The 27,994-nt window shown below is 48.2% G+C and overlaps 4 protein-coding genes across 8 annotated transcripts; 2 read left to right on the forward strand and 2 right to left on the reverse strand.

The window, feature by feature from the left end:
* Positions 1–238: 238 nt before the first annotated feature.
* Positions 239–2,651, forward strand: or (AP-3 complex subunit sigma-2 or). Of its 2 annotated transcripts, none has more exons than XM_033474379.2 (3): positions 239–696; positions 770–1,153; positions 1,542–1,859. In XM_033474379.2, exons 1-3 carry the CDS (start codon positions 628–630, stop codon positions 1,605–1,607), a joined length of 519 nt encoding a protein of 172 aa, XP_033330270.1. In that variant the 5' UTR covers positions 239–627; the 3' UTR covers positions 1,608–1,859. The 2 variants fall into 2 exon arrangements, with proteins under 2 accessions (XP_033330270.1, XP_033330268.1); XM_033474377.2 differs by lacking the exon at positions 1,542–1,859 and adding an exon at positions 1,955–2,651 and having other exon boundaries at positions 256–696.
* LOC117222598 (uncharacterized) lies at positions 2,275–27,976 on the forward strand. Of its 4 annotated transcripts, none has more exons than XM_033474370.2 (16): positions 2,275–2,399; positions 6,081–8,264; positions 9,036–9,169; positions 9,271–9,517; positions 9,609–9,719; positions 10,467–10,696; positions 10,804–11,010; positions 12,105–12,345; positions 13,516–13,790; positions 13,860–14,181; positions 14,243–14,713; positions 16,830–16,960; positions 24,897–25,051; positions 25,244–25,503; positions 25,781–26,084; positions 26,152–27,976. In XM_033474370.2, the coding sequence occupies exons 2-15, from the start codon at positions 8,129–8,131 to the stop codon at positions 26,080–26,082; spliced, it is 3,222 nt and encodes a 1,073-aa protein (XP_033330261.2). In that variant the 5' UTR covers positions 2,275–2,399; positions 6,081–8,128; the 3' UTR covers positions 26,083–26,084; positions 26,152–27,976. The 4 variants fall into 4 exon arrangements, with proteins under 4 accessions (XP_033330261.2, XP_076377312.1, XP_076377314.1 ...); XM_076521197.1 differs by having other exon boundaries at positions 16,839–16,960; XM_076521198.1 differs by lacking the exon at positions 2,275–2,399 and having other exon boundaries at positions 8,123–8,940.
* LOC117222602 (GATA zinc finger domain-containing protein 1) lies at positions 2,639–3,915 on the reverse strand. The gene is made up of 4 exons (XM_076521200.1): positions 3,792–3,915; positions 3,343–3,627; positions 3,065–3,267; positions 2,639–2,946 (listed from the first exon to the last, which is right to left on the reverse strand). Exons 2-4 carry the CDS (start codon positions 3,619–3,621, stop codon positions 2,733–2,735), a joined length of 696 nt encoding a protein of 231 aa, XP_076377315.1. The 5' UTR covers positions 3,622–3,627; positions 3,792–3,915; the 3' UTR covers positions 2,639–2,732.
* Pym (partner of Y14 and mago) lies at positions 4,068–5,481 on the reverse strand. The gene is made up of 3 exons (XM_033474376.2): positions 5,328–5,481; positions 4,946–5,042; positions 4,068–4,869 (listed from the first exon to the last, which is right to left on the reverse strand). The coding sequence occupies exons 1-3, from the start codon at positions 5,356–5,358 to the stop codon at positions 4,350–4,352; spliced, it is 648 nt and encodes a 215-aa protein (XP_033330267.1). The 5' UTR covers positions 5,359–5,481; the 3' UTR covers positions 4,068–4,349.
* Positions 27,977–27,994: the final 18 nt, after the last annotated feature.

The raw sequence follows: 27,994 nt of genomic DNA on the forward strand, positions 1-27,994 counted from the left end.
ATACCATAAAATAATACATCGAATAAAGTATGTAATCGATATTTGTTTATTTTCATGTTATATTTATTCCTCGCACACTATATGATAATACATAATATTATTCACAATATGTATGTTCACGTGCGATAGCGGTTACGTTTTCTAGAAGTTCTCAACAGTGCCGATTAGCGCTAAAAAGTTGAACTAATTTGGATGTTGGTATGATCACGTGTTATTGTATCTACAGATTACAGATTTTTATAATTCCGGTATGTGCACGATAGATGTCTAGAGAAAACGATTTTACGCCATGCATAACAGTAGTTGTCAAGAAAGAACGTGTCTTTTTATGATTTTGATTTGTTGAAATTGATTATTGTAATCTACAATTGTGGAATTATTATTGACGATTGCGATCACTTATAAAGCAAGTGTTATACAACTTTACCGTTGATAGATTACGTTAAGGACGATAAAAAAGAAGCGAAGAATGGTTAGGATTTGTGAAGAGGATTTGTTGATCTGACAGCTTTAAATTGAGTTATTTACGTGTGAAATTCTTACAATGTTTACTTGAATTTCCATCATTCACAAATGAATGTATTTGGTAAAGAGAAGTAAATCAACGTTAGCAATTAATCGTCAATCATGATTAAGGCTATTTTAGTGTTCAATAACCATGGGAAACCACGTCTCTCCAAATTTTATCAATATTTCGTAAGTACTATTGCACGGGGTTTTGATCGTTGTAGTAGATCTTTGGTTGTTGAAATATTTTTGCTTCCTTCAGAATGAGGACATGCAGCAACAGATAATAAAGGAGACATTTCAGTTAGTTTCTAAAAGAGATGACAATGTTTGTAACTTTCTGGAAGGTGGAAGCTTAATTGGTGGATCTGATTATAAGTTGATCTATCGGCATTACGCGACATTATATTTTGTATTCTGTGTCGATAGTTCGGAATCAGAGTTGGGAATTTTAGATTTGATACAAGTTTTTGTGGAGACATTGGACAAATGTTTTGAGAATGTATGCGAGCTGGATCTAATTTTTCATGTAGACAAGGTTCATTATATATTGAATGAACTGGTGATGGGTGGAATGGTTCTAGAAACTAATATGACTGAGATACTTTCAAGGATTGACGATCAAAACAAATTGGAAAAACAAGAGGTACGTAGTTCTTTTATATCCGATATTCGAAAGATGGACACTTGTTTGAATGCTCAAGCTTTACTTGTATAGTTTATGAGTATTCAAGAATAATCGATTTTATACATAAAATAGCAGTGCACTGTGATCAAATTTAACTTGAGCTAGTCATACTTGTGATAACTAATTTTTATAAACATCCCTTAACTTTTTGGGCCCGACTCAATATCAATTGCATATACAATAAATCATGAATGGAATAATGTATAAAGTTCATCGAGCATAATTGTTTGGGCTTGAAGAAGTTAACAGCCTATAGCAGTTTATTTGTTAGCTGTGCATGCATTGGAATGTTTCGTAGAGCAGTTTCATATGGTGGTAGGACTGATTTACCTAACATGAATTTTAGGGAACTTACAAATCAGGACGATCTTGCTCACCTCGTCCGTTTGTCCTTCTGGGGCCCCCTCCCTAAGTAAATCGGCAGTAAAAAAATCAGACCATTTTGTACACTCTCATTCCTTTATATATAGTTTATCTGTGATCTCTCTTTTTCTCTTTTTTTACCAAGAATTTCTGAACATGAGTCTTTCGTAGCTTTACAAAACAAATACTCATAACACGCATGGTGGTGCTATTGTTTGTAAATGTCTGCTCGGATAACAGTGCCTTAATGCAAATGTATACGTCGCTATGCTCGAAGAATAAAATATGTACTGCGTAGCTACTCATTTGTCTTTACTTCTACTATTTAAATTAAGCTCAAGTCATTCCTTAAAGTATTTCCGTTTTCCATTTTTTCCATCCATCTGGTATGTGCAGGCAGGAATCACAGCAGCGCCGGCGCGTGCTGTTTCTGCTGTCAAGAATATGAATATACCACAGCAGATAAAGGATATGAAGTTGCCTGACTTGCCACAGGCTATAAAAGATCTCAAATTCTGACCAGCCGTTACTTCGTTGGCTCCGAGCTGACTGGTTTCTACTACAATTTCGAGTACGAGTGATACCACGACAAGGGTTTTCTTTCCTTCCCTACAATCGAACGAAAATGCACCAATACTGCCTACAGACTCTCCATATGTTTCTTCTCAGCAGTACCAGAATTAAAGAACGAAGATCGGTTTATCTCAGAAGGCCCTCAAAAATCGTTTTCTGACTGTGAAGAGGACATTTCTTATGAAATTTCAAAAAATATTTATACCTGACTTTAATACAGAAGAGTTGGAGTAACTGAATTAGAATTTTCAAGATATAAAATGAAAAGGTAAAGATTTACAAATCTAGAAATTACTGATGTTATGTTTAAAAAGGTTACATCATTCCTGTACATTACTAAAAGGAAAAGAAGTATATTTCCATTATAGTGTAATCCATGAAAATGCATTTTCTTTGCTGAAGCAGTATCTTTAACATTATCTTGTTTATGAACATCTTCCCATTTCAATGATTGAGAAATGTTAGATATCAATGTTGTATTGTATCAAAAAACATATTAAATAAATATTATAATACTGCATTATAATTTTTATTTTTCAAGGATTCACGAGAATTATTTAACTAACAACTTTACGATGATAGAGAATTATAAAATAAAACATTATTTTCTAGATATAGCAATTTCATTCCTAAGTGTTGTCCATACGTATCCAGTGCCTCTTTCTGTGAGTGGTGGTGGATACGGTGAATTTTTTAGTTTATAGTAATCTGAAGGTGCATGCATCACAAATTCCATGCATTCCAATTTTCGTGGAAGGTCTTCTTCTGGACCTATAATGTATGTTTCAGGACTGAATCCTTCATCTGGTGGTGGGCTAAATACATAATACATACATATTATTTTTTCTTTCCTTCTAATAGTAATTAACTAATTAGAGTAAATATACAGGGTAAAACTTCATGTATATATTCATCCTGTATATAATGCTATACCTTGCCGTAGTAGGTAGAAGCCAAGTAACAGCAGCACTTTTTTCGCAGTACTGATCAGTGAGCAAGCCACGAATTTGGGCATAATAGATTCCTCCATCAATATCTTGCATAGAGACTATATCACCCACTTGAAAATAAGTGCCTTTATAAAATACATAATTACTTGTAACTGGAGTTGCTGTGGCTGTTGGTGCTTTAACCGGCTAAGAGAAAGAAAATTAAGAAACAAGGTAGAATGTAGCCACTTTTCAATGATTAACAATTCTTGATATGCGTACAGTTTTCTTGAATAAATTTCTTCGTCCTTTCCCCTTAGGTACCACTTTGTGCGGCCCAGCAGATTTTGAGTTACAATATCTTGTGATCCTTGTACTTCTCCTGGTAGGTCTCAACGATCCTCCTTTGTCTTCGTCCTCGATTTTCGTAGTTGTACCCGCCTCAGAATTTCTTTCCTCTTCAAGGCAAGCATTGCAAAGGTTACCGGCTTCGGTAGAGTGCCAAAGCGGGGTTTCCCGAGTCCCACACTTAACACACTCAGGTTTGCTGCCGAGAGGCATTGAGTTCTAATTAATTAGATCTCATTAATTATTCATTCACCGATGGTCAACCAACGAACGTTTCTTTCAATCTGCACCGCGATCTCTTGGTTGGTTCAGTCTCACTCGATTTCATTCTGATTCGAAATCTAATAATACTAAATAAACGTTAACAGTTTTCGTGTACATACGTGAATTTCATAAAGGAAAGGGCTATCGAAACGTTCGGATAAATCTTATAAACATTCTTCACGTTTGTTGTGGTATTTATGTGGAGAACAGGCGATTGTATACAAGTTAGTTACACGCTTGAGCAGTGCGTCCAAAGTATAAAATCCCTAGCATTCGTAACACAAATACAACTCACACGAACACGCATTTTTGGATAATTGTGCGGTAAAATGAATGAATTCGTGTGTCGGTGATATAACATTTATTTTTGGTGACATAAATAATAACGTATGATATGCGAAAACAATTTATTTTTATTAAAATCTGATCGATTGGTCTTTCACACAGTGACATAATAGTGTACTAAATTCATTAGTATCCGATTTGAATCTTTTTATAGAAATGTACATTTTTCTTTATTGCTATTTATTTACTGTATAAAGAGGATGAAAGTACGACGTTACGTAAATCTGTAGTAAAATTGTTTTAAATTTTAAGAAATACACATTTGTTTGGGTACAACTACAAAGAGTGATGAACCATGAGAGTGTGTAAACAGATTTATCAACATTTTCCTTCTATTGACTTGCCTCTAATCGTTTAATCTCTTTCGAAATTTCGGCTTTCCTCGCTAACTTATCAAGTATTTCTTTTTCCAGATTTTTCAGTAAACCTATCTTAATCTTCTCTTCTAATGTTTCAATTTCTCTGATCTTCTTCCTTAAATTTTTTAGTCTTTTCTGTGGGTCCGGTATTGCAGTCTCAGATTGATTAGTAACATTTGGTTTCGGTGTTGAGATTTGATTATTTGGTAATGGTTTAGCATTGGTCTGTTTGTTGTTTTGGTGCAGTTCTTTCTTCTGTTCTGGCTCAGTGATCGTGGTTTTAGCCAATTCTTCCGTTATGTGTTCAGCAGTTTTATTTTTATTCTTTTTCTTCTTCTTCTTAGTTTCTGTTTTCGCCGCAGCACCAGGAATTGTCTTTGCCTTGGCTGCCAGCAGCATTTCTTTCTTAGCTTTGTGCTCAGCTATGAATTCTGGGCTTGCACCTACTGGGTATAAGGGTTTATTTTTTATTTGCTTTCCTTTGCTTTCATATCTGAAAAGACAATGATGAGGATGCGGTATAGAAATCAAACAGTGTAAGTACGCTTGTTTGACAAATCATCACATACAATGGAACTTCTTCTTGTGGAATATAGCCATCTTTCACACGTCGTGGCTTGCGCCAAGTACCATCTGGACGTTGACTGGCAGGGATGAACGTTCCACCTGTGTGATAATGTATGCGATAAGAAAACATAAATTTGATGAATCAAAATGGAACCACGGTATAAATATTACTGTTAGAAAAGTCCCATCAAGTTACATCAAACGAAACATTTATTTGATATCACATGAATTTTTCGATAATTCATTATGGTATAGAACAGAATAAGTATCAGAATGCGGCTTACATTTTGAGCAATGTAGGTTGTTTACATCCTACAGGTTATAAATAGTTTATTCGTCGAGAGAACCGAGATTTTTTAACAGAGCGAAAAATACGATTTTTACCTTGCTCATTTTTAACGTAAGCCGACGCCATCGTTATTCGATACGATCGTTCGCCGTGAATATTTTTTTATTATATTTCTTGATAATTTTTACTATCCGCGTGCCATTTTGCGATCACGAGGACCTCAACCTTTCGTATGATCAAGCTTCCTAGATCAATGAATCAAAATTCTTCTCGTATTCACTGTAAGATGTCGCTAATTTATTATTATTGTAGCATATGTACGCCAGATTATTGTTTGAGAACAGACTAATGTATGTACAATATTCTATATGTAGTTATGCCACAGACGAGGTATAGGAGTAGACTTGACACGTAATATATTATTTTGTTATCCAAATATGGGGCTTCAGGAGTCCCATTATCGCTACCGATATTTTAGAAATTTAAGGATCTTAGCGAGAATCGAGTATTATGTATACCTCGTTTGTATTACGACGCGTTTTATGATCTGGAAGGCATAGATTCATACGACGCGTACATTCAAACGCCTCTTTCGTGCAATGAAAGTGATTTAACGAAAGTTAGCTATGTTTGTTTAAACATTAGATTTTCAAGCAGAAGATAGAGTATTAGAAGGTATCATTAAGAGAAGAAATTCTCATAATTATTAAACAGCTAGAAATAATAAATTTATCAGTAGAATATTTTCAGTTCATATTATCAGTTTAAATACGAATAACGGTGTAAAATTGTATACCTTTACTTTGCAAATGAGCTTTCGATATTTATAAGATAATGTTTTGTTACAGGTAATTGCTCTGGAACGGTCATGGAAGCAGATTGGCGGAAGGATTCATAAGAGTTCTGGAAAAAATCGAGAGTAACAACACAGACTTAATATTCCATAGATCTCTTAAATCACGGATTTCTTTTTGAACTTAATTTAAAATTAAAAAAAGCTCGATCGACAAAAACGTTTTGGTTTGCGATTCAGATACGGATTTTAAGTATATGATAAGCACTCGTAGTAGAAATTAAGTATGTAGGATATTCGCTTCTTGCTAACGCGCGTAAAGTTATGAATTATCTGTAACCCTGAGCGCGACACCGAAATCCTGGACAGAAAAGTCAATAAGATGCAATGTCTGTGCGGATCCTAAGTTTGCGTCGCTGTAACAATCGAATTGTTTATTGGTAAAGACGAGCGCGTCTGATCCTGTAACTCTTCTGTTTTTCCGAATAGAAGCGTTTTAGTTAGGGCGTCCCGTTACAAGATGGCGAATCGGTTTCGATGCTCGTAAAGACGCAATTTTTTCCAAATCCAAATCAAATACGTATTTGCAGATAGTTTTATCTTTAAACAAGCACTCGGTTGCAATACTCATACTACCCAAGTGTTAAATATTCTAATTGTTATGTTTGAATATCCTGACACATGGGCCTGAAGTGCCCACGATCTACATTTCAATAACTAATAATAAGTTTTCAAAATCAGAATTGGCCATTATGAAAAATCAATTTTGAGCAGTAATTAATAAGTTGCTTATTTTTTTGAATTGAGTTGAACTAACTAGCAAGTTGCCAAATTATTCAATGATAAGATGTTGCTTCAAATTGCCTTTCAAAGACTTCGTCTGTAAATTCGTTAGGCCTCATTGATTTGAGCTATGTGCGTGAGATCGGGCTTTACCATGGGTACATTCTGATTTGAAAAAAAATGTTCTCGAACTCTGTCGACAAATCGATGAATTGAAATCGATGCCGCGAAGAAATTTGATTTGGATTTTACTGGGTCGCGTCGCGTCGATTTCGCGTTTTTGAGAGAAGCCAAGGCGAAAGATTCGGTCGGTTTAACGGGTCGAAAATTCTGTGCGCACATGTGCGCGCGGTCAAAGCGACGGAGAAACAGGGGATAATGGCAGTATAATGTATAGGTGAGACGGGAATACGTCCGCGGGAGCGGAAGTCGAGCGCACACAATCAGGATCGGAAGTAATTCCGGTGACCGAACACACTGGGATGGCATTGTTAGCCGATCCGCTGAATAATAATTGGCGTTCGGTGCATTTACATGGTCACGATCGTGGAGCGTCAATATCTTTCCGGATGGAATGGAAACGTCACCCGGTGGCTTTGCTCCGTGATATAGCGTTCGTTCAGTATTTGCCGTGGATCTATGCCCGTGACTTCGTCGTCGCTCTCCGCGTACGTATTAACAGTAAATCGAGCCGAATCCTTTTGTTTCTCTGCTCGTGACAGAGACTCGGCGCGCTTCGTTCGTCCCGCGAGATCCAGAATCCGATCCAGTTGACCCGGCTACACAAGTTCCTCCCTCCTTTTAATTGCTCGTTAGATCGTGCAGCAAATCCATCGGAACGTTTCGCCGTGAAAAGAGAGGATCGCGTGTTAAATAAAAGAAAAAAAAATAGAGACCGGAAACGTAACGATCGTCGGCGTGCAGCTACGGGCGAGCCTGACGGAGACGTATGCACGGAATTCGTCGAGAAAGCGGGGAATGTGCATTCCCGAGGCATGCCTCGAACCGTTCCGAACCAGTTCCGGTTGTTCGAGGACAGAGCCGAGAGCGGAGGCTGCGTGATTTAACGAACGTTTCATATTAAGCCTCGGGAAAATCGATCCCCGGTTTATCGCGTGTCCCAACGATCCTCGCTGGTCCGGCGAAATCAAATTCTACGGGCACGTTCACGCTCGAACGGGCATCGGCTTTCCCAAACGTTTCTGCGTCTCCGGTTCTAGAACCGACTAGCATTGATTTCGCCGGATTATACGCGCGGCCCGAGTCGCGGCCACCGGCGGTTCGTTTATCCGCGCGTGATCCTTGCTTTCCCGGAGGAGGATGGGCTGCTCACCTAGCGGACCTTCGTGCGCGAAGGGCGGCACACGATTAATGGCCACGAAGCTCGCTTTCACCAAGGGTCAGCTGCATAACCTGAACGCATATTTCCGCGGACTGGTCGAGGAGCCTCAAAACGGTGAATGTTTAACGAGTTTCTCCATAAATCTCGGTCGTCGATTCGACACGAGTCGCGGCGAGATTGCGTCGGGGAACAACGCGGCCGGCCGCATATCGAATGCGGGGGCCAATCCGGCCGCAATGCTGTGGGCTATTTGCTCCTCGAAATCGGCGTAGAACACGTTTCGCGTGCGCATTTATAATGACGCAACGGAAAGTAATGCCTCTGTGTTTTCCTACGAACGATTTCCAAATGTTGCGTCCACGTTCGATGCGCGCGTCCGGCGATCGTCTGCTTTGGAATCAGCCTGGACGCAAACGCGGTGTGCCCGTTGTTACAGTAAATGATTTGTTGTTAAAACAACCCTTTTCCCACACATTTTTAATATTCCTTCTTTCATCGAGAAAGAATGTTTCGTCGAGATTCCGAACACAGTTTCTTTATCATCTTCTTCTTTCAATCAATATCACCTTCTTTTTGAAATCGATCGAGCTGTTGAAAGAAGATGCCGAAGAAATTGTGTTGAGAATGTTGACGAAAGAAGAAAGACAGAACATCAAAGTTGTGCGAGAAAAATCGAGGTGAAGAGGGTCATTAAAACAACGAAGGACAACCGCCGTCCGTCGATTCGACGCTCGCGTGCCTCCGGCCTTAAACCGATGCGCGACGACCGGAAGGAACGGCGTACAATCGCGTACGATCGTTTGTAAAAATCGGCCGATTATTGGACAACCATGGTTCGCGCGACTTTTCATTTTCGCTGATAGCAGAACGTTGGCCGTGTTACAGATTCCTCGGACGCCACCGCGATCGAAGCTATCGTCGAGAGATTGGTTCAACGTTTGATGCTGGCCGCCGGCAATCTTGACCGGAGATTCTCGTCCGTGTTCCTCGTTTCGCTGAACGAGCCTCGGAGGATGAAGGTAAACGCAGGAGGAGGTGGCCCCCGGGGAACCCGTGACCGCACCGGTCGCGAACTTCCGAAACGAGACGCAAAGAGGCCCCAATCTTTTTCTCTGCGCAGCGGCTCAAGTTCGAATACCTGCTGCGAATAGACGCGCTGTCTACGCCGACCGCGAGCCCCGAGCTGGAGATCTCTGGGGTCAGCGTCGAAGAGGATGCGGCGGCAGGTCTGCCGGGCTTCATTCGGTTGAAGATCCTCGGGCCTGGAGCAAAGCTCTGGCGAGAGTTCACGGACGCTGCCGGGAGATTGAGGAGGGATCTCGTGAAAGCGAAATTAGCAAATTTGTTGGCCGCCGCTATCAAACGAGGTATTTCGCGCGCGACGATCAACCGGCGGATTACGCTCGACGATCCTTGGTATTCGCGCGGTCCTATATTCTTTTTTCTTTTTTTTTTTAGACAACGCCGATTCGGCGAAGGTTTGCGGATCACCGGGACGAGTGGTGGACGCCGAGGTGCTCGACAAAATATTGAAGCAGCCGAACCGCTGTCGGATATTTTACGGGCCAGGTAACGTGTTCTTGAATTATCGGGAAACTTAAACGCCGCCGTTAATTAACGGCGATAAAAGGCGCACGATAAATTCCTGCCGCGGATAACGCTGAACGCCTCGAAGCTTCTTCCCATCTTGAGATATTACCGCACGTTTATCTCTGCGGCCAACAAAAGCGGCCCGCTACCGGCGAATCGTAAACAAGAACGAAACGGCCGCCGTCTCGTTATCACTCGGCCCGATTCCTCATTTCGTGGGAACCCTTCCGCTCTCCCTTATCAACGTCGCGCTATCGTCCGGCGTCCCGCGAGCTTCTCGCGTGTCGCCGAACTTACTTCTTCGAGACTTCTCCTCCCCCTTTTCGCTCGTCCTCCGCTCCTATTCCCGTTCTGCCTTTCCACCCCTTTCGCGCTCGTCTTCGCCTTGTCCCCCTGTTTGTAACCGAAATAACCGATGCGCGGAGCCGGCGCGGTAATTCGATACACACCGAGTGTTCTATAAATCAGAACCGGACGCCCGGGCGGAGTTGCTTTAATAACTACCGCAGAGGATTTCGTGTAACGAGCGCCGCGAAATATGCCCAGTTTCTGTGTAACTGGATTAAAGAACGCCCCGTAAATCAGCCGGAGCACCGTCCCGCGAAATAACGGCCGCGGCTAACGACGCGATTTTTAACAATCCCTGCTTACGGGTCCGGGGAGCACGACCAGCTGCTCGGAGTCGGCCAAAGGCTGATCGCAAATCGCTCGTGGAACTGTTCGCAGCCGTACCGGATGGACCGGTGCCGGAGCCGAGGGATCATCGAGTGGCGCTGATAGAGGACTCCGGAGGTATACTGTTCAGGATAGCGTTGGACGAGTGCAAGTCTCGCGAGGTGGAGGTCCGGTTGCTAATCGGCATAGGGCTGTCCTCTTGGCCCAGTTCCGCCGACTATCCCCGGAGAGTGCCCCTCTATCACTGCGACGCTCTTCTTCATTACACCGCCGCGCAAAGCGTAAGTGCAACACGGGCGCTGCGTCTGAAGATCTCTGCTCCCGGCTTGCTCCTTAGATCCGCGAATTCGTATTATCTCATGTCCTCGTTTCCCCGTCGTCGTTCCAGGGCATGTACGCCGTGGCCGTTGGACCGTACCCCGGCGCGCGCTGCGAAGACCGAGCAACTCTCTGGGGAATACGTGTTCCAGCAGCGGAGAAAATTATGAGTCAACACTACGCCGCCGACAGTGTACCCGGCTTGACGGAGTCGGTGCTCATAGAAATCTTGCACCAGCTGCGCGAGGGACTCCCATTCAATCCTACAAAGTCGAAGGTGGGATCAACGGCTGTCCGAGATACGCTAAATAATCCCGCGGCCTCCGCCGCCCGCGTCTTCGACACTCTTTCCATCTTCTCTCGGAAAGTTTGCTCCGCGTTCCGCTTCCAGCACGACAAATGCACCTCCTCCCGATGGATTTTATGTGGTCGATGCAGTCCGCCGTATCATTTATTTCCGTTTCTCGAGCGCGGAACTGCTCCCCGCCCCCCTGGGTCACTCTCTTTGACGTCTCCATCTGCGGGAATATTCGACGCGACCATGATTCAACGCTTCTATGATACAGCTTACCCGGGTCGCGACGTCTTAAAGACGTCCATTTTACGGTCATCCTAGGTCTGAACGTACTACGACCTGAAATGGACGTCGATAGGACGCTTGATCTCGTTAAAACGACTTTCAGCTCGGGACGTCTTTAACGAGTGGTAGAAATGTTCTGAGATGGACGCCTGGAATAAGATGTCTCAGAAACGTCCCGAGACAGACGTCCGGGATAAGAAGTCTTAAGGACGTCCCTCGAAACTGATGTCAGAAATAAGAAGCCTTAAAGACGCCTCGAACCGAACGTCCGAATTAAGACGTCTCAAAGATCTCTCGAAACAGGCACCTCGAAGACTGTGTCTCTGCGCTGTCTGGTAATTGTGTCCTGCGCCGCGCATCTCTCCGGCCTATTTCTCGAAACACGGCCGCTCCCCGTTTTCCTCGCGTCGTCCACCGATCCCCTGGCGATCCCGGTGTCTCGGCGTCGCCGCTGAAACCTCGTTCTCCCCGAGGCCCGGCTATTTAATAAAAACGCAGCCGCTGGATGCGGCTCGGCAATAATTTATCCGGCCGGCCTCGGTAACCGAACACGCAGCTCCGGTGAATACATAATGAGAAAAGTTGAATCGATTTGAAAAATTTCCATCTCGCCGCGGCAGTGGCCACCCTCTATCCGACTTCCGGTTTCGTCGGGCCGGCACCCTCCGCGCGGGCGAAACGAGTCTTTTCCTGTCGCCGGGCGGGCGACTGCTGTTGGAACGGCCGTTCTATTATTTCAAATTAAGCATTCGACGGTTCGGCGGGAATATTGATCCTCTGTTTTTCGACAGGCCAGGAAGGGAGATCGTGGCCCGCAGGACCGGCTGAGAGTGGTCTCGAGGCAGATCATGAGGACGATGCATCGCTGGTCTCTGGAACGGGCCGGGCCGGATCCGTTGACTAGTTGGGCTCCCGATACCCTCGCGCGGCACGTTCTGCTGGCGCTGGACGAGATAGTCACCGCTTTGAAATGCCAGAACCTGAGGTGTTATTTCCTACCGCGGTGCAACGCGATGCTACAATGCGCGCGAGGTAATTCGGTTTGCGGCGCGGAACAGAGAGATCGGGACGGTGGCGCGTGGTCTTTTGTTTCAGCCGCGTGACTCATCTTCCTTTTTGTCGTTATTTTTTACCCATAGGACAATCGATATCACGGTGACATGCACACATCGACGCGTACGCGCCGACGGCCCGCGGGATCGTCTCGTTTCCATGGAAATCCTTAATTGGTGACGATAACGACGCGTACCATTATCGCGAACCTATCGGCAATTTGTGCGCGCGTCCATAAGCCGGCCCGCGATACACCTCGATAGATATCTCATCAGCATTTTTCAACCCGCCGTCCTCCGATCCTTCGCGCGATCCGCGGACACGCCCTCCCGCCGTGCCTCGCAATTTAATCCAACGCGGACGACTGTCCGCGGTCAGCGGTCCGAGCATTTTTAGCGTTCAGAACCTCGAGCTACGTACCGTTTGTTCTGTAAAGATGAAACAAATTGTGACGATGTCGGGTGGTACATTGGGATACAAGCGAAACACGAAATGTACACATGAGATTGCGCGTTTCGATAGACACGTCCAATTTGAGAAACAGATTGCGGTAGTCAATTGTAACGGATAGGGTATGTAGATCCGCGGTATGTAGATCGAGCCGATCAATATTTCCGCACGTACTGCGTCACGCGGAAATCGCACGAGTGGCGGAGACAAGTGTTTTTTAACGTCTCGAAATGCGTCGTTGCTTCCTCGAATATTGGAAATTCTTGTGTCGAATTTAGTGACGTCTTCTTAATATTATTTCGAATGTTAATATCAGGGGGACCAGAAAGTAATGTCGTTTCTGCGCATATTTATCTGTTTGAATTTAATGTAAACAAACGACATGACTTTCCGGTCCCCCTAATATAATCAAATTTGCTTATATTTAACTGTCGCACGAGTCGCAAAATTCAATTTCATACGTACAAAATGCACTAGGTTATATAATATGGAAATACCGTAGGTCGGAAAAACTATATTCTATCTCGAGTTAAAATGTCTGCGACTGCAAAGGGTTAATGAATAGGGGTTGTTCCAGCTTTCTTAGTACACGCAAGAACTCTCCACGAACAGAGTCCCGTCTGCGAAACGTTGATAGCGTCGCGACTCGATCCTCGGAATTCGTTCCCCGCATCTGACCGAGTTGCTTCTATTTCACAGGTGGCATTGTGCATCACGAGGACTTCTACGCTTCCGACTGTCGACTGTTGGAAACATACCTGGGGACGCTACACCATCGTTCTCTATCTCCGGGTCAAGCCGTGCCTAGACCACTGGAGGCTATGGAGACGGAGTTGATCGTCAGGTGGCGAGACATCGTGTTTTCCTTGCCGAGGGGCACACCGGACGCAGACTACGGCTACAGCTCCAGACAATTGGAATACCTCGGCTTGATCTTGGAGCAGGTGCTGCAGGCTAGAGACTTCACCGCGCAGGTAGCTTATCGTCGGCTGCGCCGTGGCAGGTAGCACGAACGGAAGAGTATCTTCTGCTTCTGACCGCAGGACTTCTCCGATAACTCTTCGTACCTGAACTTCCCCGAGTGCGGCTTTCACACGAGCGAGCGAGTGGAGAGCCTCGTGTTCCTGCTGAAGCTGGTGCTCACGCAGGCCAAGGATCAGATTCGCGCGATGACCAATCGACGAGCGAGGCGGCGAGAACGCCCCGGAGACTCGAAGAAGGGGAGGCACTGCAACACGAGCAGCCAGTTCGATCGATCCGTCGGTCTCTTGATCGACGAGGTTAGAGCCGACAGAGAGACCGCCAACGCGGACCTGGACTCTCGTCCGGTGATGGCGAAGACGCTGCTACAGTGGCTGTACTTCGGTGAGCTTAAATGTAATTAACGTTCGAACTACCGGGCACTGGTTAATTATTATTGTTCAAGGCATGGACTACGACCCGAAGTACTTGGAGCCGGTGTTGCGGCCATATCTGAGCACCCTCTTCTACAGTCTCCACGAGAACTGCTGGTACGCGTCGAGCTGGAGAAGCAAGCAGGAGGCTTACAACACCGAGATGCGTTCCCTGTCCGCGTTCTGCGAGTCCGTCCTGTCCCAGGAAATCACCCCCGCTCTAGGAATCGTGGAATTCTTGTCGAAGGGGTGGCGCTGGGCGGAGAGCATGACAAAGATGATCGAACGTTCCGGGAACTCTTTGAGGCTGATCCTGCTGGCCGGGGACAAGGAGCTGAGGTACAACCTGACGTTCGCCGAGAACAAGGGGCCGAGCGCGTTCTCCACGTGGAGCAAGGCCAGGAGCGTGAACACGATCGCCAGGAGAAAAAGGACGAGCTTCCAAGCCAGCGAGATTCTCGATTCCCTGTCGGAGTACCGGGTCGCCCGCTGCGAGACCAAGGGTGAGCGGAAGAATGCGATGCTTCTCGATCGTGTAGGTTCGGCCGGTCCGAGCGGATCGATAACGGATAGGGAGGGTGGCGTGAGAAACGAGGCGGTAGAGCAACGCGCGAGTAATTACAGCGGCCGCGAGAGCTCCGTTAAATCAGGTATTAAGATATAAACTTGAGCAAAGACTCCGGAGGAGCTTCCGGTGGCACTCTCGGTCCCGTTGTGCTCGCCGGAAACTTGTCGCGACGTAATAAGGCGCTCCGGGCGGCTGCGGGTTCTGCTTCGGGTTCGGGCTCCGAGTTTCGGGAATTAATTAGATCCGCCGGTTCCACGGGAACTCCGGGGGAAAAAAGGCCGCCGGTTTCCCGGGCAGTTCGCCGAAAACATCCCGGCGTTCCCGCGACTGATAACACGGGAAGAAATCAATTATTTCCGGAGCCGTGCGGGAAACGAGCACGCGTGCCCGGCTATCCGAGGCTGCGGGGCACCCCGACCGTCGGGGGAAAAAAATTCCCCCGCGATATTTTCCCGATACATATACATCGTACGGCGTCGGTCTTCTGTTTCACCGGCCCGCAAAAAAAGGTTAATTACCTCGCGGATCGACGCGCGTAGCTTCCTGCTCGTAAAATCGCCGGGCAGGATCAATCTCCGGGCGAAGAAGAAGATGAGGCGTGGGCGAAGGCTGGAGGCTTCCACTCCTGCGCGTTTTCCTTGAAGCGGGGTTCGCCGTTCGATAAAGATTTACGGGACTGTATCACGGGAGCGTATCGTCTCGGGGAGCTTCTGGAGCTTTTGGCTCGCGACTTCTCCAGCCCCAGAGACCCGACGCTATCTCCGGCTCAGAACCGTCGCGTTATCGGCTGCGGGCTGGCCTACGGCTGGCCAGCCGGCAGCTATCGAGCGAAATCCTTCCCCAGGAATAGTCCTATTGTTGCGGTATCGGTTATACGTGCCGTGCAACGACTGACCGGCGTCGTTTTATTACTTCGAAAATATCGTAAACCGGGATTCCCGACGGCCGCAGCCCCAGCGTACGGGAACTCCCGATGGAGCGTCGTTCGATCGAACGACACCTTTTAACCCTTTCGTTGTTGGCTACTTTCCGAAATGAACAAGCGAATTGCCTGAGATTTTAATTCGAACGTTGAACCTACCGAGCCGGTCGATACGGCCGGCCTCTCATTCTTTGTTTTACGAGTCGGTTCAATTGCTGAAATTATTGTTATTGTTATTTATCGATAAACGGCCTGGGAGTCCTTTTGTATATGTAAATTGTTTATACACAGGACGTTGTATGGAGGACGTTTAAAGGTTTAAGGAGACAATTTCGTGGAAAATCATTGAACAAATGTCTTAATCCATAAAATTGTCGAAAGGGCTAAAGAAGTACAGCTTTTTGTCGCAACGGGCGTTAGTTGCTTTTAGGGCTCGGTAAGTTTAGCGTGAACTCATTTGCATCTTCCAACGAAATTTAATGTTAGGAATCAGATAGTCGAATAACAATATTTATACTCTGGGTCCGAACGGGCCCGAGACCTGCCGTTATTTCGCTAAAATGCCGTACGAAAATGAGAATTCGCAGTTACCGGCAAACGGTGACCAGTGATCGTAAGCATTTTCCGGAGAAGGTTAAGCGTATGCGTTTACACGCCGATGATACGAACGGGTTAATTTAATGCACACGATCGCCGCCAGCATTTCTCAGGCATCCCGCGGGACGCGGGCGAGACGAGAGGGTTAAGATTTCAGTGCGCGCTCCGGCACTCGCAACCCTCGGCGAACCGCGATTGCACATAGAATAACGGGTGGTCGCATTAAAGATTGAGGCTGCGGTGTTCGTGGAGGACGGCTAAACGCGCACGGAAGGGATGAAGATTTACGCCGGTGTCTGCGCGGAGGACATCATAGGTAACGGGGACCGTAAAACTCGAGCCGGAAACGCCTCGGGCGATAGATCAACCGTGGAAGCTGCTCCAAAAGAGCGGTTCGGGCGGCGCGTTTTAAATCAACGTCGTGCCGGCGTCGGTGACGCAGGCAAATTTCAGCCCCGTATCCGGACCCGTAGCCGGGCTCCCGAGGGACGTTTACGCGAGTTCGCGGCGGCAAAATCAATAATCTTGTTAGGTGTTGCAGGCCACGCGGAGCTGAGGGACGCCAGCCCTTTGACGTACGTCGCGTCAATGAGCAGGCAGCGGGCTCGACACCGTGGGCCGGGCGACTTGGTCCTGGCCATGGTCTCCCTCGGCAAGTTCAGGGTAAGTTTCAGATCCGACCATCTTCGGCCGGTGGCCGTCGCCGGTCTCCGTTTCACTTTGCACGCCGTTCTACTTAACGCGCCGTCGCTTCTTCCGGCTCCCGGGTTCGTTTCGCTTTTGTTTTCCGCCGTCGCCGCCGCCGCCGGCGTAATTAATTCGAATCTCGGCGGACAGTTAAAAGTCATTTAGGGCGATCAAATAGGGCGATGATCCCCGGCAGAACGCTCCTCCGTCGACCGCGATGAAAAATTGCACCGCCGCAAGAATAATCGGAGAATCCGCCGGAATATTCTTCGCGTTGCGGCGGGGGACCCAGAGATTTCTTTTTTGCCGAGGAGCAAATTTCCCAGTGTTTGGCGGGGCTGGGGGTGAGAAGATTAAGCGGACCAAAGAAGCAAAGGTAGACGGAGTTCGTTAACTCTCGCCGTGCACCGCTTTACCATGGAAATCGATTCGTTTAGCATGCTACCTGCGGTTCCTCGCACCTGCCGGCTTAACGATATCAGTTTCAAACGACGACCAACGCCGAATAAACACCGGTCCGATACACCGCCGAGTTCGCGGCGTCGACGCGGACGCGAATATCCTCTCGTGTTGTCGCAGTTTCGATCATCTTGGCCGGTATATCATTGCGGGCCGCGGCGGGTTCGATGGTCGATTATTTGTCGGAGCAATTTCCGCGGTGAAACTCGCATACCCGGACGCTCGCTCCCGTCCCGCTGTTCGCCGGTCGGAGTTTCGGCTCCGCTTTCATTCCGTGCCGCAGACACCGGGGCCAGCTTAATTACACACGGTTCGCGGCAGTTTCATTAGATTAGACGAGCACAGATTTCCGACGCGGCCGCGCGGATGCGAGCGCGGAACGCGCGCCGCGGACGCGTTTCGAGCAGGCAATTTCGTGCGGGGACGGTAATTTCGCGGGGTCGTCCGCCGGGAAGGGAACGAAGAACGTCGAACCGGCGAGCGTCGCGACGCCGGCTTCGACGACAATAATATCGATGCAACCGGCTCGAAGGAAACCGCCGCCGCGTCCCGGAGTTCCCGCAGTTCCCGACGATCCGCTTCATCCCCTAACGCGCCACCTATTATACGGCCGCTTGTATAATCGGCTAGCAGTCGATTTAACAGCCCCGCTGATAACCGCCTCGTGGCCCCTGCCAACGGTCTTTATCAATTTTCTCAGAAATCCCCGATCGTCCCTTCGGGGTTCCTCCACCGGACAAATTCGCTGCGACAAAGTCCCGCGGACCCGCAAACCCGCCGATCGAACGCTTCTTAATTACCAGATGGATACACTTTGAATTTTCTGTCCCGGTCGGAGAATATTAGCAGCTATTTTAGTGTCTCTTTCTCGCGTTTCTTCTGCTAGATCGAAGAACTTGACGTCAGTGTTCCGTTGTATGACAGAATCTTTATAAATCAAGCGAGGAAATATGATGTCCTCGATTCAAACATTGCTGGCCATCCACGTACCTGGGAAGACGAAGATTGCCAGATGTGGATAACCCAGGGACCGAAGGCCCAAAGAAATAGCTTATTTTATACACTTGGACAAAACAACCGAAATTCCAGGCCACCCCTAGTAAGCAATTTCGTTAAAAGCCGTTTCCGTCTTCTACTCAAGTGTTTCTTTTATGATCCACAGTTGGTCACCAAATGTCATTTCCCAGTCGTTTTCTTTATGGTATGCATGTTCCACCGAGAAAAGGCATTTTCCGGACTATTGTTTGCTACGGCTAATTCTTGGGACACTCGGATTCTTCGTGTGCGTCACCCGAGGGTACGAGCACTACCTGCGGGCGACCCTTAGTTTGGGACGGTCACTTTCATAATTTTGCAAACCAATCAGTCAGGACGACCGTTTCCCTCACACCTCGCAAGAATTGAATAATCCACAAATTCGACTATCTCGATTTTAGAACACACCCACACCGAGTTTACCTCCGAGAACACACAACACACAACAGGCAGTCTACCATCAACCCGAACGCAAAATAGTCTATTTGCTAAAAAATTTGCTCTGAATCGGTGTTAAGTTTAATATTCAAATATATTACAAGTTAAAGAGAAAAAAAGGAAACACAGCTTATTATCCCTATCATCTTAAAAGATCGTAGGGAACCGCGTATATCAAATACGCGGAAAAACAGTTAGGTCTATATTAAAATCCATTCTGTCGATTATGTCCATCGTAGAATTTGTCGAATCAGTTTCTATTTAAAAGCGACCGATTTGTAAAGCTAATGCATCCTGCTAAATTGTAAATTCAAATCGTTCGATTTTATCGAAGCTTCTTTTAATAAATCAAAGCTAATCGAGGTTATTTTCTGCTGGGCGCACGGTGGTCCCAATTCTTGTAAACGTGGCCGGAATCTTTAAAAATGAATTTTCTCGTAGGATAGGATTTCAACTCTGCAGCTTCTTTCGGAAGATATTTTATCGAATTCTGTGAAATTCTCCCTAATTAACGCTCAGATTTTGCACAAAAATAAACAATTTTCAAAGCTCGGATAATCTCTTCTTCCCAAATTGCCCATTTTCGTGTACAATCTGATCGTCAATTAGAGAGAATTTACTATATTTATGCGAGTAGCTTTCACCACGTTTCTTACGAATATTACGAACAATGGGCTGTGTGAAAAGCTACTAGATTTTTGCCGAGAGGAAGATTACTATTACACGAGGATGCCGAAAAAAGAGAAAAAGTCGACAACTTTTAGAGAACTCTTGATGATTTTATGAAACGGCGAAAGGGTTGATAAATGGATATGTCGACGCAGACTGTTATTTAATCGAACGCTGTTAACAGCAATTTGTTCTAACATCGGGAAGCACATTTAGCCGGCAGGAAGGTTCGAAAACTGGTTATATTGGCTGAAAATCGGAGGACAAGTGGGAGAAATTGGAAATCGTTGGGAGCGTCACTGTATTTATTCCGCTACTTCGGGCATCTGCGTTTCCGCGAACGATAGGGCGAGAGGGCGGGAGAGGGAGACAGAAAGAGAAAAAGAGAGAGAGAGAGAGAGAGAGAGAGAGAGAGAGAGAGAGTGAGAGTTGGAATCGAAGTTGAATCTCGGCTGAGATGGGTGGAGGAACAACGGGAAAAATTCAACGAACCGTCGTCGCAGCGTGTTTGCCTGGCTTTGGCGTGTGCAGGGCTCGCATGCGACTCTGGTCGCGCGCGCGCGCGTGCATGTGTATGACGAAGGAACGTTTATCTCCCTCCAGGAGACTTCTTCCTTGACAACGCGAATTAAACGTCGCTCGCACGTCTCCGCCGAGAAAACCGGCTCTCTCTCTCTCTCTCACTCTCTCTCTCTCTTTCTGTGTGTATGTGTCCCTGTATCGCGGTCTCCCCCCTCGCATAAATCTCCGACGAGTATAAATCGTCTTTTAATCGGCTCGCAAATGAGCGTTAATGCGACGAACACGCGGGACCGTTGTTCCTGATGAATCTCTCTCGTGAGAGCGTTTGATCGCGCGGATCGGTCACCGGGCGTTCCTCGTTCTGCCCGGGAACCTGTTATTTTCGTCGACAAAGAGAAACCGAGCCGGTGAAAGGCGTCTATTCAAATTACGCCCGATAGAACTGCGCGGGCTAATTAATGCAACAGGCGGCATAGAACTTTCTAGAGACGCGTCCGATGACGCGTCGATCTAGATACAAGCCCGAGACTTGGCGAGGCGAGACGAGACGAGGAGGGACGAGGCTTTTGAAAACGGCACCGTTCGCTTCTCGTTTTCGGGCGTGTCTTCCGGTTTTCATGAGTTTTCGAGCGGCAGAATTGAAATCCGGTTTAATGTTTCGGGAAAGCCGGCTGCGGGGAACTGCGAAGTGAAACCTCGGTTTATGGGAGGGATCATAAAATCGGGTTGCCGCGCTGCTTCAAAGTATCGCGTCGTTGTAACAACCGAGAAGAAGAAGGCTGTTGCCGCCCGCGGGAGCAGCGACGGGAACGATGCCCTCGCAAACGACTGCCATACTTCGCGGGGATACAGCCGGAGTCTCTCCGTTTTCGCGCGGCTTCGATCAGCTCTCTCCGTTGGTGCTCGAATCGGCGGCCATTCCGGCGCTCCTCTCCCGCTGATGGAGCTTCTAGGAACCGGTATCGTTCCCTCCGTTCCTGGACCATAGTCGTCGAATAGTCTTCGAAAAGTCGTCGCATAGTCGTCGAACAGTCGTCGCATGGTCGTCGACGGAGCCGCCCTATCGACTCGAGAGACACTTGGGCTGCTTCGATCGCGATCTCTTTCTCTCTCTCTCTCGAAGACTGTTGTACATTTATTTCATCGATTCAATGAATTCCATTAGCCGTTGGCTAGCCGATGGCAGAAATTCCGTCGAGTCGGTCGATTCTGCGGGAGGAAAAACGAGAGAGCTCGAGAACACACGGAGCTCGGCGGAGAAGAGGCCCAGCGGAGGAAACCGGGTTTTAGATGAGAGCGGCGTTCGAAGAGGTGGCCTCCGTCACGCATCGATCCATCAATCGGCCGATTTAATACGGGTTCGACAGTCTAATTTTCTTGGAGGTTCCCCGTGGAGGATCTCCGGCTACCCGGTCCGTCGATTAACCCGCCGGATAATTAGACGGAAGCCGCTCCGGGCCCGAGACGGACCGACGAAAGTCATGCAAACGATGGGACACGATCCTGCACTTACGTCGACCGAAACTTTTTTACGACCCGTTAGGAATATCGCTCCCGTCCACTCGAATTTCTCCGGCACAGGTCCGCAGGACCTCGGGCTCCATGGATCCCCGGGATCGCAGGGATTTTCCCGAAGGTTTGCGAGTCTCCGGAGGATCTTAAACGTATCAGTGGTGCTCGGCGGTGGATCCGGTTCAACCGTAATGGGTGTCAGCGAGTTCTCAGCGGTCTCCTCGAGGACTTCAACCAATCCCTGGGCGCGAAACCGGTGTTCGTCGCCTAGCAATGATCAACGGAGCGAGCTCTTCGATACCGTTCGCATCGATATTCGTCAAACAAGCGCGGCCACGCACGACCTCCTTTCGCGAGACGTAGGTGAATTCAATATTTGCAACCGGTGTTACGCCGATAAAACATTTCGAACAATTCGGCGAGTGCTTCCGCCTCGGATGCGGCCTCGGATCTACGGGCGTTCGCCGAAGAGACTTCCGGCGGCGATCGATAAAACCCTGTCCGATTCTCCCGCGGCGGATCGACCGCTGCTCGAACGGAATTCTCTTACGGAGGCGGTCGCTACTTACCCGATTAACGTTCCCCATCGGTCGAGCCGTCGACGTTTCGAGCTATTCTACCCGACGAAATAAATGGCCGCGTCGGTCCCACGACGCTCGAAACTTCTGCTTTCTCTTCGAATTTTTCATTTACTTCGACGTCGATTATCCGCGACGAGGAAACCGCCCCGGACAGCTGTTGCTACGAAATCGCGAGAAACGTTCCGACGTTAGATTTGGCTGGAAGCGGGCAAAGTATGGTTGCGAGGGAACCTCATGGTTTACCATAACCGATCGAATAATCGATTTACCATAATCGACTTCTCTCAACCCTCCGAACCCTCGTAATCCTTACGAGGTCAGTTTTGACCCAGTGTATTCGAATCGTCTCCTAATTGGTCAAGGTTTGAAGGCGATTGAATTAAGCAAAGGGATGTTACAGTAGGAACAACAGAAACGCGAATAATTCTACCATAAAGTGTCTTCAACAATGTGTTTGGGAACATTGGAAATCGTCCGCCGTCCGAGTATTAATTTCCAACTAATATTCTTGATAACTCCCCGTCCCCGACTCTTTCGCTAACTCCTCTTTTCATTTTCCTAATCCGAGTACAACCTGTTTCGTTTGTTCCAACGATCTCGGGCTACAGTATTCTCCTTTATTTCCCCCGTTCTCATTACTTAAATATCTTGATCACTTACTTTATCTCCTGTTTTGTGTTTCCCTTTATCGTGAAATCTTTTCTCATTTTTATTCATCAAGATGATCACTTAATTCGTCTTCCATTGTATATTTTCTTTTATCGTAAAGTCTTTTTACTTTCTGCTTTATCGAGATGATCACTTACTTTATCTTACACTGTATATTTTCTTTTATTGTGAAACCTTTTTTCTGTTTCTTCTTTTTTACTTCTTTCTGACACGTCACTTGTGCGACATGTCGTACCATTGTAACACAGAGCCTTTCTCTCGTTGATCGAATAAACATATGGTGTTCCATAATTATGTTAACCCCTGGAACTGGAAACCCTGGAACTCCTGGGGTGATTCCTGAGGTCATTTGTAGCAACTTTTTCCTTAGCGAAAATGCAATCAGAGGCTTCGTTTACGAGTTATCGACGAAAATAACCTGACCAATGAGAGGCGAGATATGCTAGCGGTAAGGCGGCCAAGCCAACTAGCAGAACTGGCCTTCGACCGCTCATTGGCTCGGCCGCATCGCTCCAGTCGAGCTCGCTTCTCATTGGTCAGATAATTTTCGTCAATAACTCGCAAACGAAGCCGCGGATTGCATTTCCGCCAAGGAAAAAGTTGTTTCAAACGACCTCAAGAATCATATCCGGGTGTTAACATAATTATGGAACATCCTGTATATTTAGGAACGACAGCGAGGAAGAAGAACCCCTGGAACAACCTTCTCACCCCCAATCCTAAAGTTCCGTCTCTACCATTTAATCTTCCAACTTCTAACCAAATCCGGCACCTCTCCTCGCAACGCTGGTTGTTAAACGTCCTGTAGCCGATCGAATATCGGTGTCGATCGTTCGCAATTATCGCGTCGTCGAACGTCGAGGTTCCCGGAATCGTCGCGTTTCGTTCGGGGTTAGAATAGCAACCCCGGCGAATCTTTCCGCAGCTTCGTCATCCAGCGGGCACAATCGAACCCGCATAGGGGATGCGGCACATCTCCGTGATATTTCCCGCTTTGTTTATTCGCGACGGTGGTTGTCGGAGCGCCCGGGGCCACGCTCTTCAACTAATTTCCGGCTGCGCGTGCTTCCGTCATTTGGAAGCCGCGGAGTATCGCTTCGACGAGAGTTCATCCCGAGCGAGAGGGTTGAATATGTTTTTCGTCTCTCCAGGAGCGAAAGAGAGAGAGAGAGCGAGAGAGAGAGAGAGAGAGAGAGAGAGAGAGAAAGAGAGAGAGTCGAGATTTTCTATCCGCACGAAGATGATCCATTGCCACGCGTCCATAATGGAATTCCCTGGGCCGCGCAGTTATTCAGCGCGCCTTCGTTCGGATAAGGCAATAACCTCGTTTAAAAAGTAGCCCCGACAATGGCGGCCGGGATATCGGTGCCCGATCGAAACTATCGATGCAAAGCATCGCCGGAGATCCCGCCGATGAAAATTATATCCCCGGGGTGTGAACGATTTTTCTGGATATCCTCCGACGATTCCAACCACCCCTCGCCCTCCCCTCCGCCGGCAGCCCGACGGCCCACCGGCCCCACGGAATCGTTCAATAGCCGGGCCACGGAACTGTCTCTTGAACGCGGAATAAAAAGGAGTCTCGTCTCGCGCCCCCCCCCCCTCCCCCCGGTTTCTCGACGTCGTGGATGCTCGTACGTACACGGCCTCGGCTGCGTATGTATCCCCCCGGAGCCACCGAAGGCGAATAAAAAGGGAAAAAGTGGACACGTATTTACTTTCCCGAAGCGCCCTCGCGAGCTATACCAGCCAGCCGAGTAGCTCTTGGCTCCTGCTCCTCGTCTCCGTCCTCCGTGTGCCAACTAACTTTCTACTTAAAGAGCGACAGCCCGAGAGCCCCGGCTCTCCCTTATGCTTATGGAAAATGCGTTTCGCGCTTCGGAACTAAGTTTAATCCCTCGCCTCCGCCGCCGTACCCAGCGACACCGAACCACCCTACCACCCACCCACCCCTCGCTTTCGGCCGGCTTTCTTTCTAATCGAACTTCCGCACGGTCGAAAAAACGCTCACAAATTCGTCCGATCAGATTTTGCAGGAGGTGGCGGCGCATCTGCCTCGGGACCAGCGGCTGACCATGCTGGAGATGTTGCAACGGGCGTCGAGGGAGTCCGCTCGTTCGAGGAGGAGCGCCCCGAGCAGTTCGGACGCGACCGGATCGCCGAGACAAATCTACAGAGCCAGGCACGCGTTCGTTCGTACAGGCCGTCGCGCTTCGACGCTTTTGGCTTTCCGCGCGGGCTCTCTCGTTCGAGCATTTTACGATTAAACCCGACGGCATCCGGGGGTCGGAGTCAAAGCGGCGAAGGGTCGTCGTCGACGGCCGCACCGCCCTCTTCCGCTATGCGCAACGGTTTCAACTTTTCCCCGTTCCAGGCCCGAATCGGATCTCGTGGATTCGTCGCTTCGATTATCGCCCGGCATCCGCGAACGGCGCATCATCCTCGAGCACCAGAGGCAGCTCGAGAGGGAGATGCAAGAGATGCACGACACCCTGCGACGGAACGCCCTGACGAGACACCGTGGTTCCGGCTGGGACTCGAACTCGGTTTCGTCATGGAGTTCCTCGATCGATTCGTTCGCCGGCACGATTACGCTCCGGAGATACCGGCCGCCTATATGGGACGCGCTCAAAGGTTCGTCGCGCTCGTGATTTCGCTCTAATTCCGGGGTCACGTGGCCCCGACGATACCGATCGGTTTTCTCACCGAGTCAATTATTTTATTCCGCCCGACATGCCGGCGTTATTTGCATTCAGCTCGGCTCGAGTGGGTGGCCACGGCCGATCCGTTTTGTATACGCGCGCAGCGCGGATACCGGCCGCCGCCGCCGCTCCGGCTCTCATTTTTTCGCGGCCGAGAGACTCCGCCGGCTATAGCGCGCACAATACGCTAATCGATTTTTCAATTGCAGGAGGCTCGGCCGCGCGTACAGCCGGCCAGCAGCTCGATCGCGGCGCCGCGACGAATAAATCCGAGGAGATGATCAGCCGGGAGGAGTCGCCGACCTGGAACGCGCCGAACGCCCGACGGCTGCGAGACGAATCCAGGAACGGAGACGAATTGCCGTCTTGGGACGCGCTCGAGGCGACGCTGAATAGGAGGCTGTGTAATTACGGCAACGCCCTCGCGGAGACCTCGCGGGCGGACGCCGAGCGTATCGGAGGACGCGGGACCGATTGTTTCACCCGAACACTGGAGCCCCCGGATAAATGAAGGTTTTATCTCGCGCCGCGTCCGTCTGAGAAACGACACTTTTGCTGAAACTGTCTCTCCCTGTTCCAGGCGTCTACGGCACCGTTCGCCTAACCCAGAGCCTCTCGACGACCGGATGCCACGAGGACGCGGACGCTATCCTCTCTCTCTTTCTTTCTTGCTAGACAGTTAGCAACTGCGAAAACAACTTATTTCTCGCGAGTGTACCGGCTCTGGTTTTCACCAGATATCACCATCTCGATCTTCCTCGGTGTTGTTACACGTAGCGAAGGATGTTTGTATACAGGACGGGAATTCGTCGTACAACCGAGCGGACGGATGATCTACGCGAGAGAATAAAGGAAAAAGATAATAGAAACTGTCGCTAAGGACACTTTATACTGCTTTAAGCGCGCAATAAATTACGTTTGTAAACGCTATCTCGGGCGGAGACAACTGCGGTTAAAGAATAGACAATTAAATTCTTCGCGAAGACGAATATCGTTTTAAACTCGATTTTCTCGAAAATTCGAGTCCAGGGTAAAAGAATGTTATGCTAAATTTTTCGCTTATTTTTTCCGGTAGGATCATCCCCCGCTCGGTTGTACCATGAATTCTTTATCATTCTCTCCTCGGCCTGGTAACGTAACGTCGACGCAATCTCCTCGGAAATGCCGATTCCTAGAATGAAGTTGAATGGTTTCGATATTAATTAGTTAATATCTTTGTGTAGAGAACGTTGAGCTTGACCGATTCGTGCAGGAAAAAAGACATAAAATGAAGACCCCATTTCGAAAAATACCGATGATCTTCGTGTCTGTTCTACGGGTCTGCCTACAAATGAACTCGCAACACCGAAATGCGCCACTCTCGAAATCATTCGACTTCGCGCGTGAACATTTTTTTGCTCTGTACGATAACGATGACGAAAATCGTGGCGATAGTACCCGGCGAACTACCCTGTATACTGGTGTACGAGAAAGCCGTGGACCAGTCGTCGTCCTGTAACGGCCGCCTTAAATTTTCATTTGCCCGCGAAAGCGGCGATTACGTCCGTTCAGCCCGGCACCAACTTCCGTTCCGTCCACTGGCTAATTAATGGGGACCATGGAGTCGCTCGGAATTCCAGCGGGGTTAGCGCCGACTGATTTTGGCAAATTCGAACCGAAAGGAGAACTCCTTCCGTGCTCGGAACGATCCGCGTTCCTCGCGCAGCGGCGCGCTCCCATCAATCTTCACCACCTAAGGCTACTCCGTGACCGTACATTTTTATTAAGGATCCCCGGCACACGGCCGAGGCAAGGTTTCTCCACCGAGAAGCCTTCCTGTGTACACGGAGTCTTCTTCTGCTTTTCGCTGCGGAGTCTTTCTCTCTCTTTCTCTTTCTCGACCGCATTAAATTGCGAAAAGATGTAAGGTTACTTTATCGAAGCGAGATTATTCGATTCCGGCGGCCTTCCCGGGACACGGAATATAAAATAACGCCGATCGACGCGTGCTTGCCGCAAGAGAGAGAGAGAGAGAGAGAAGGACTCGAGAAGCAAACGGCGTTCTTCCGGCTATCGGAAGCCCCGGCGAATGGTAATTAACCCGTTAAAGACCGACGCGGCGTTAACGCAACGTTTCGCTCGCAATCTTATCCAGTCGATCCGGATGATCGAATCTCGTTTCTTAATAGAAACGGAATACCACGGATTTGCCGGGCAATCTATATCGCAGCTGTTCGGTCGTTCCGCCGTGGCGGAAGAATCTTCCGCGTCTCGGAATTTGAAAAAATTTCACAAAGAATCGGACGCGCTCGAGGATAAGAACATTACGTTGCCTCGGTGCTGCTCGGTGCCCTTAAAGGAGAACCTCTCCGGTCTTCGAATAAATGGTCCGCGCGTAAAAGTGGTGCGCGCGGACCCTTTCCGAGTTTCTGCCAAAGAATGCA

Source organism: Megalopta genalis, chromosome 4, assembly GCF_051020955.1.
Source record: "Megalopta genalis isolate 19385.01 chromosome 4, iyMegGena1_principal, whole genome shotgun sequence".
NCBI lineage: Eukaryota > Metazoa > Arthropoda > Insecta > Hymenoptera > Halictidae > Megalopta > Megalopta genalis.

What these genes read in the sequence shown, in the direction of transcription:
- LOC117222602 (XM_076521200.1), bottom strand. Translation starts at nt 3,621, where the DNA reads ATGCCTCTCGGCAGCAAACCTGAGTGTGTTAAGTGTGGGACTCGGGAA. An exon ending in GAAATTTATTCAAGAAAACT is followed by an intron (nt 3,268 to 3,342) that starts GTACGCATATCA and finishes TCTTTCTCTTAG; the next exon opens with CCGGTTAAAGCACCAACAGC. An exon ending in CTTCTACCTACTACGGCAAG is followed by an intron (nt 2,947 to 3,064) that starts GTATAGCATTAT and finishes TTATGTATTTAG; the next exon opens with CCCACCACCAGATGAAGGAT.
- Pym (XM_033474376.2), bottom strand. Translation starts at nt 5,358, where the DNA reads ATGGCGTCGGCTTACGTTAAAAATGAGCAAG. An exon ending in TTACGTTAAAAATGAGCAAG is followed by an intron (nt 5,043 to 5,327) that starts GTAAAAATCGTA and finishes ATTATCACACAG; the next exon opens with GTGGAACGTTCATCCCTGCC. An exon ending in CCACAAGAAGAAGTTCCATT is followed by an intron (nt 4,870 to 4,945) that starts GTATGTGATGAT and finishes TTGTCTTTTCAG; the next exon opens with ATATGAAAGCAAAGGAAAGC.
- LOC117222598 (XM_033474370.2), top strand. Translation starts at nt 8,129, where the DNA reads ATGGGCTGCTCACCTAGCGGACCTTCGTGCGCGAAGGGCGGCACACGA. An exon ending in GCTACAGTGGCTGTACTTCG is followed by an intron (nt 14,182 to 14,242) that starts GTGAGCTTAAAT and finishes TTATTGTTCAAG; the next exon opens with GCATGGACTACGACCCGAAG. An exon ending in TCTCCCTCGGCAAGTTCAGG is followed by an intron (nt 16,961 to 24,896) that starts GTAAGTTTCAGA and finishes TCGTCCGATCAG; the next exon opens with ATTTTGCAGGAGGTGGCGGC.
- or (XM_033474377.2), top strand. Translation starts at nt 628, where the DNA reads ATGATTAAGGCTATTTTAGTGTTCAATAACCATGGGAAACCACGTCTC. An exon ending in CCAAATTTTATCAATATTTC is followed by an intron (nt 697 to 769) that starts GTAAGTACTATT and finishes TGCTTCCTTCAG; the next exon opens with AATGAGGACATGCAGCAACA. An exon ending in ACAAATTGGAAAAACAAGAG is followed by an intron (nt 1,154 to 1,954) that starts GTACGTAGTTCT and finishes TGGTATGTGCAG; the next exon opens with GCAGGAATCACAGCAGCGCC.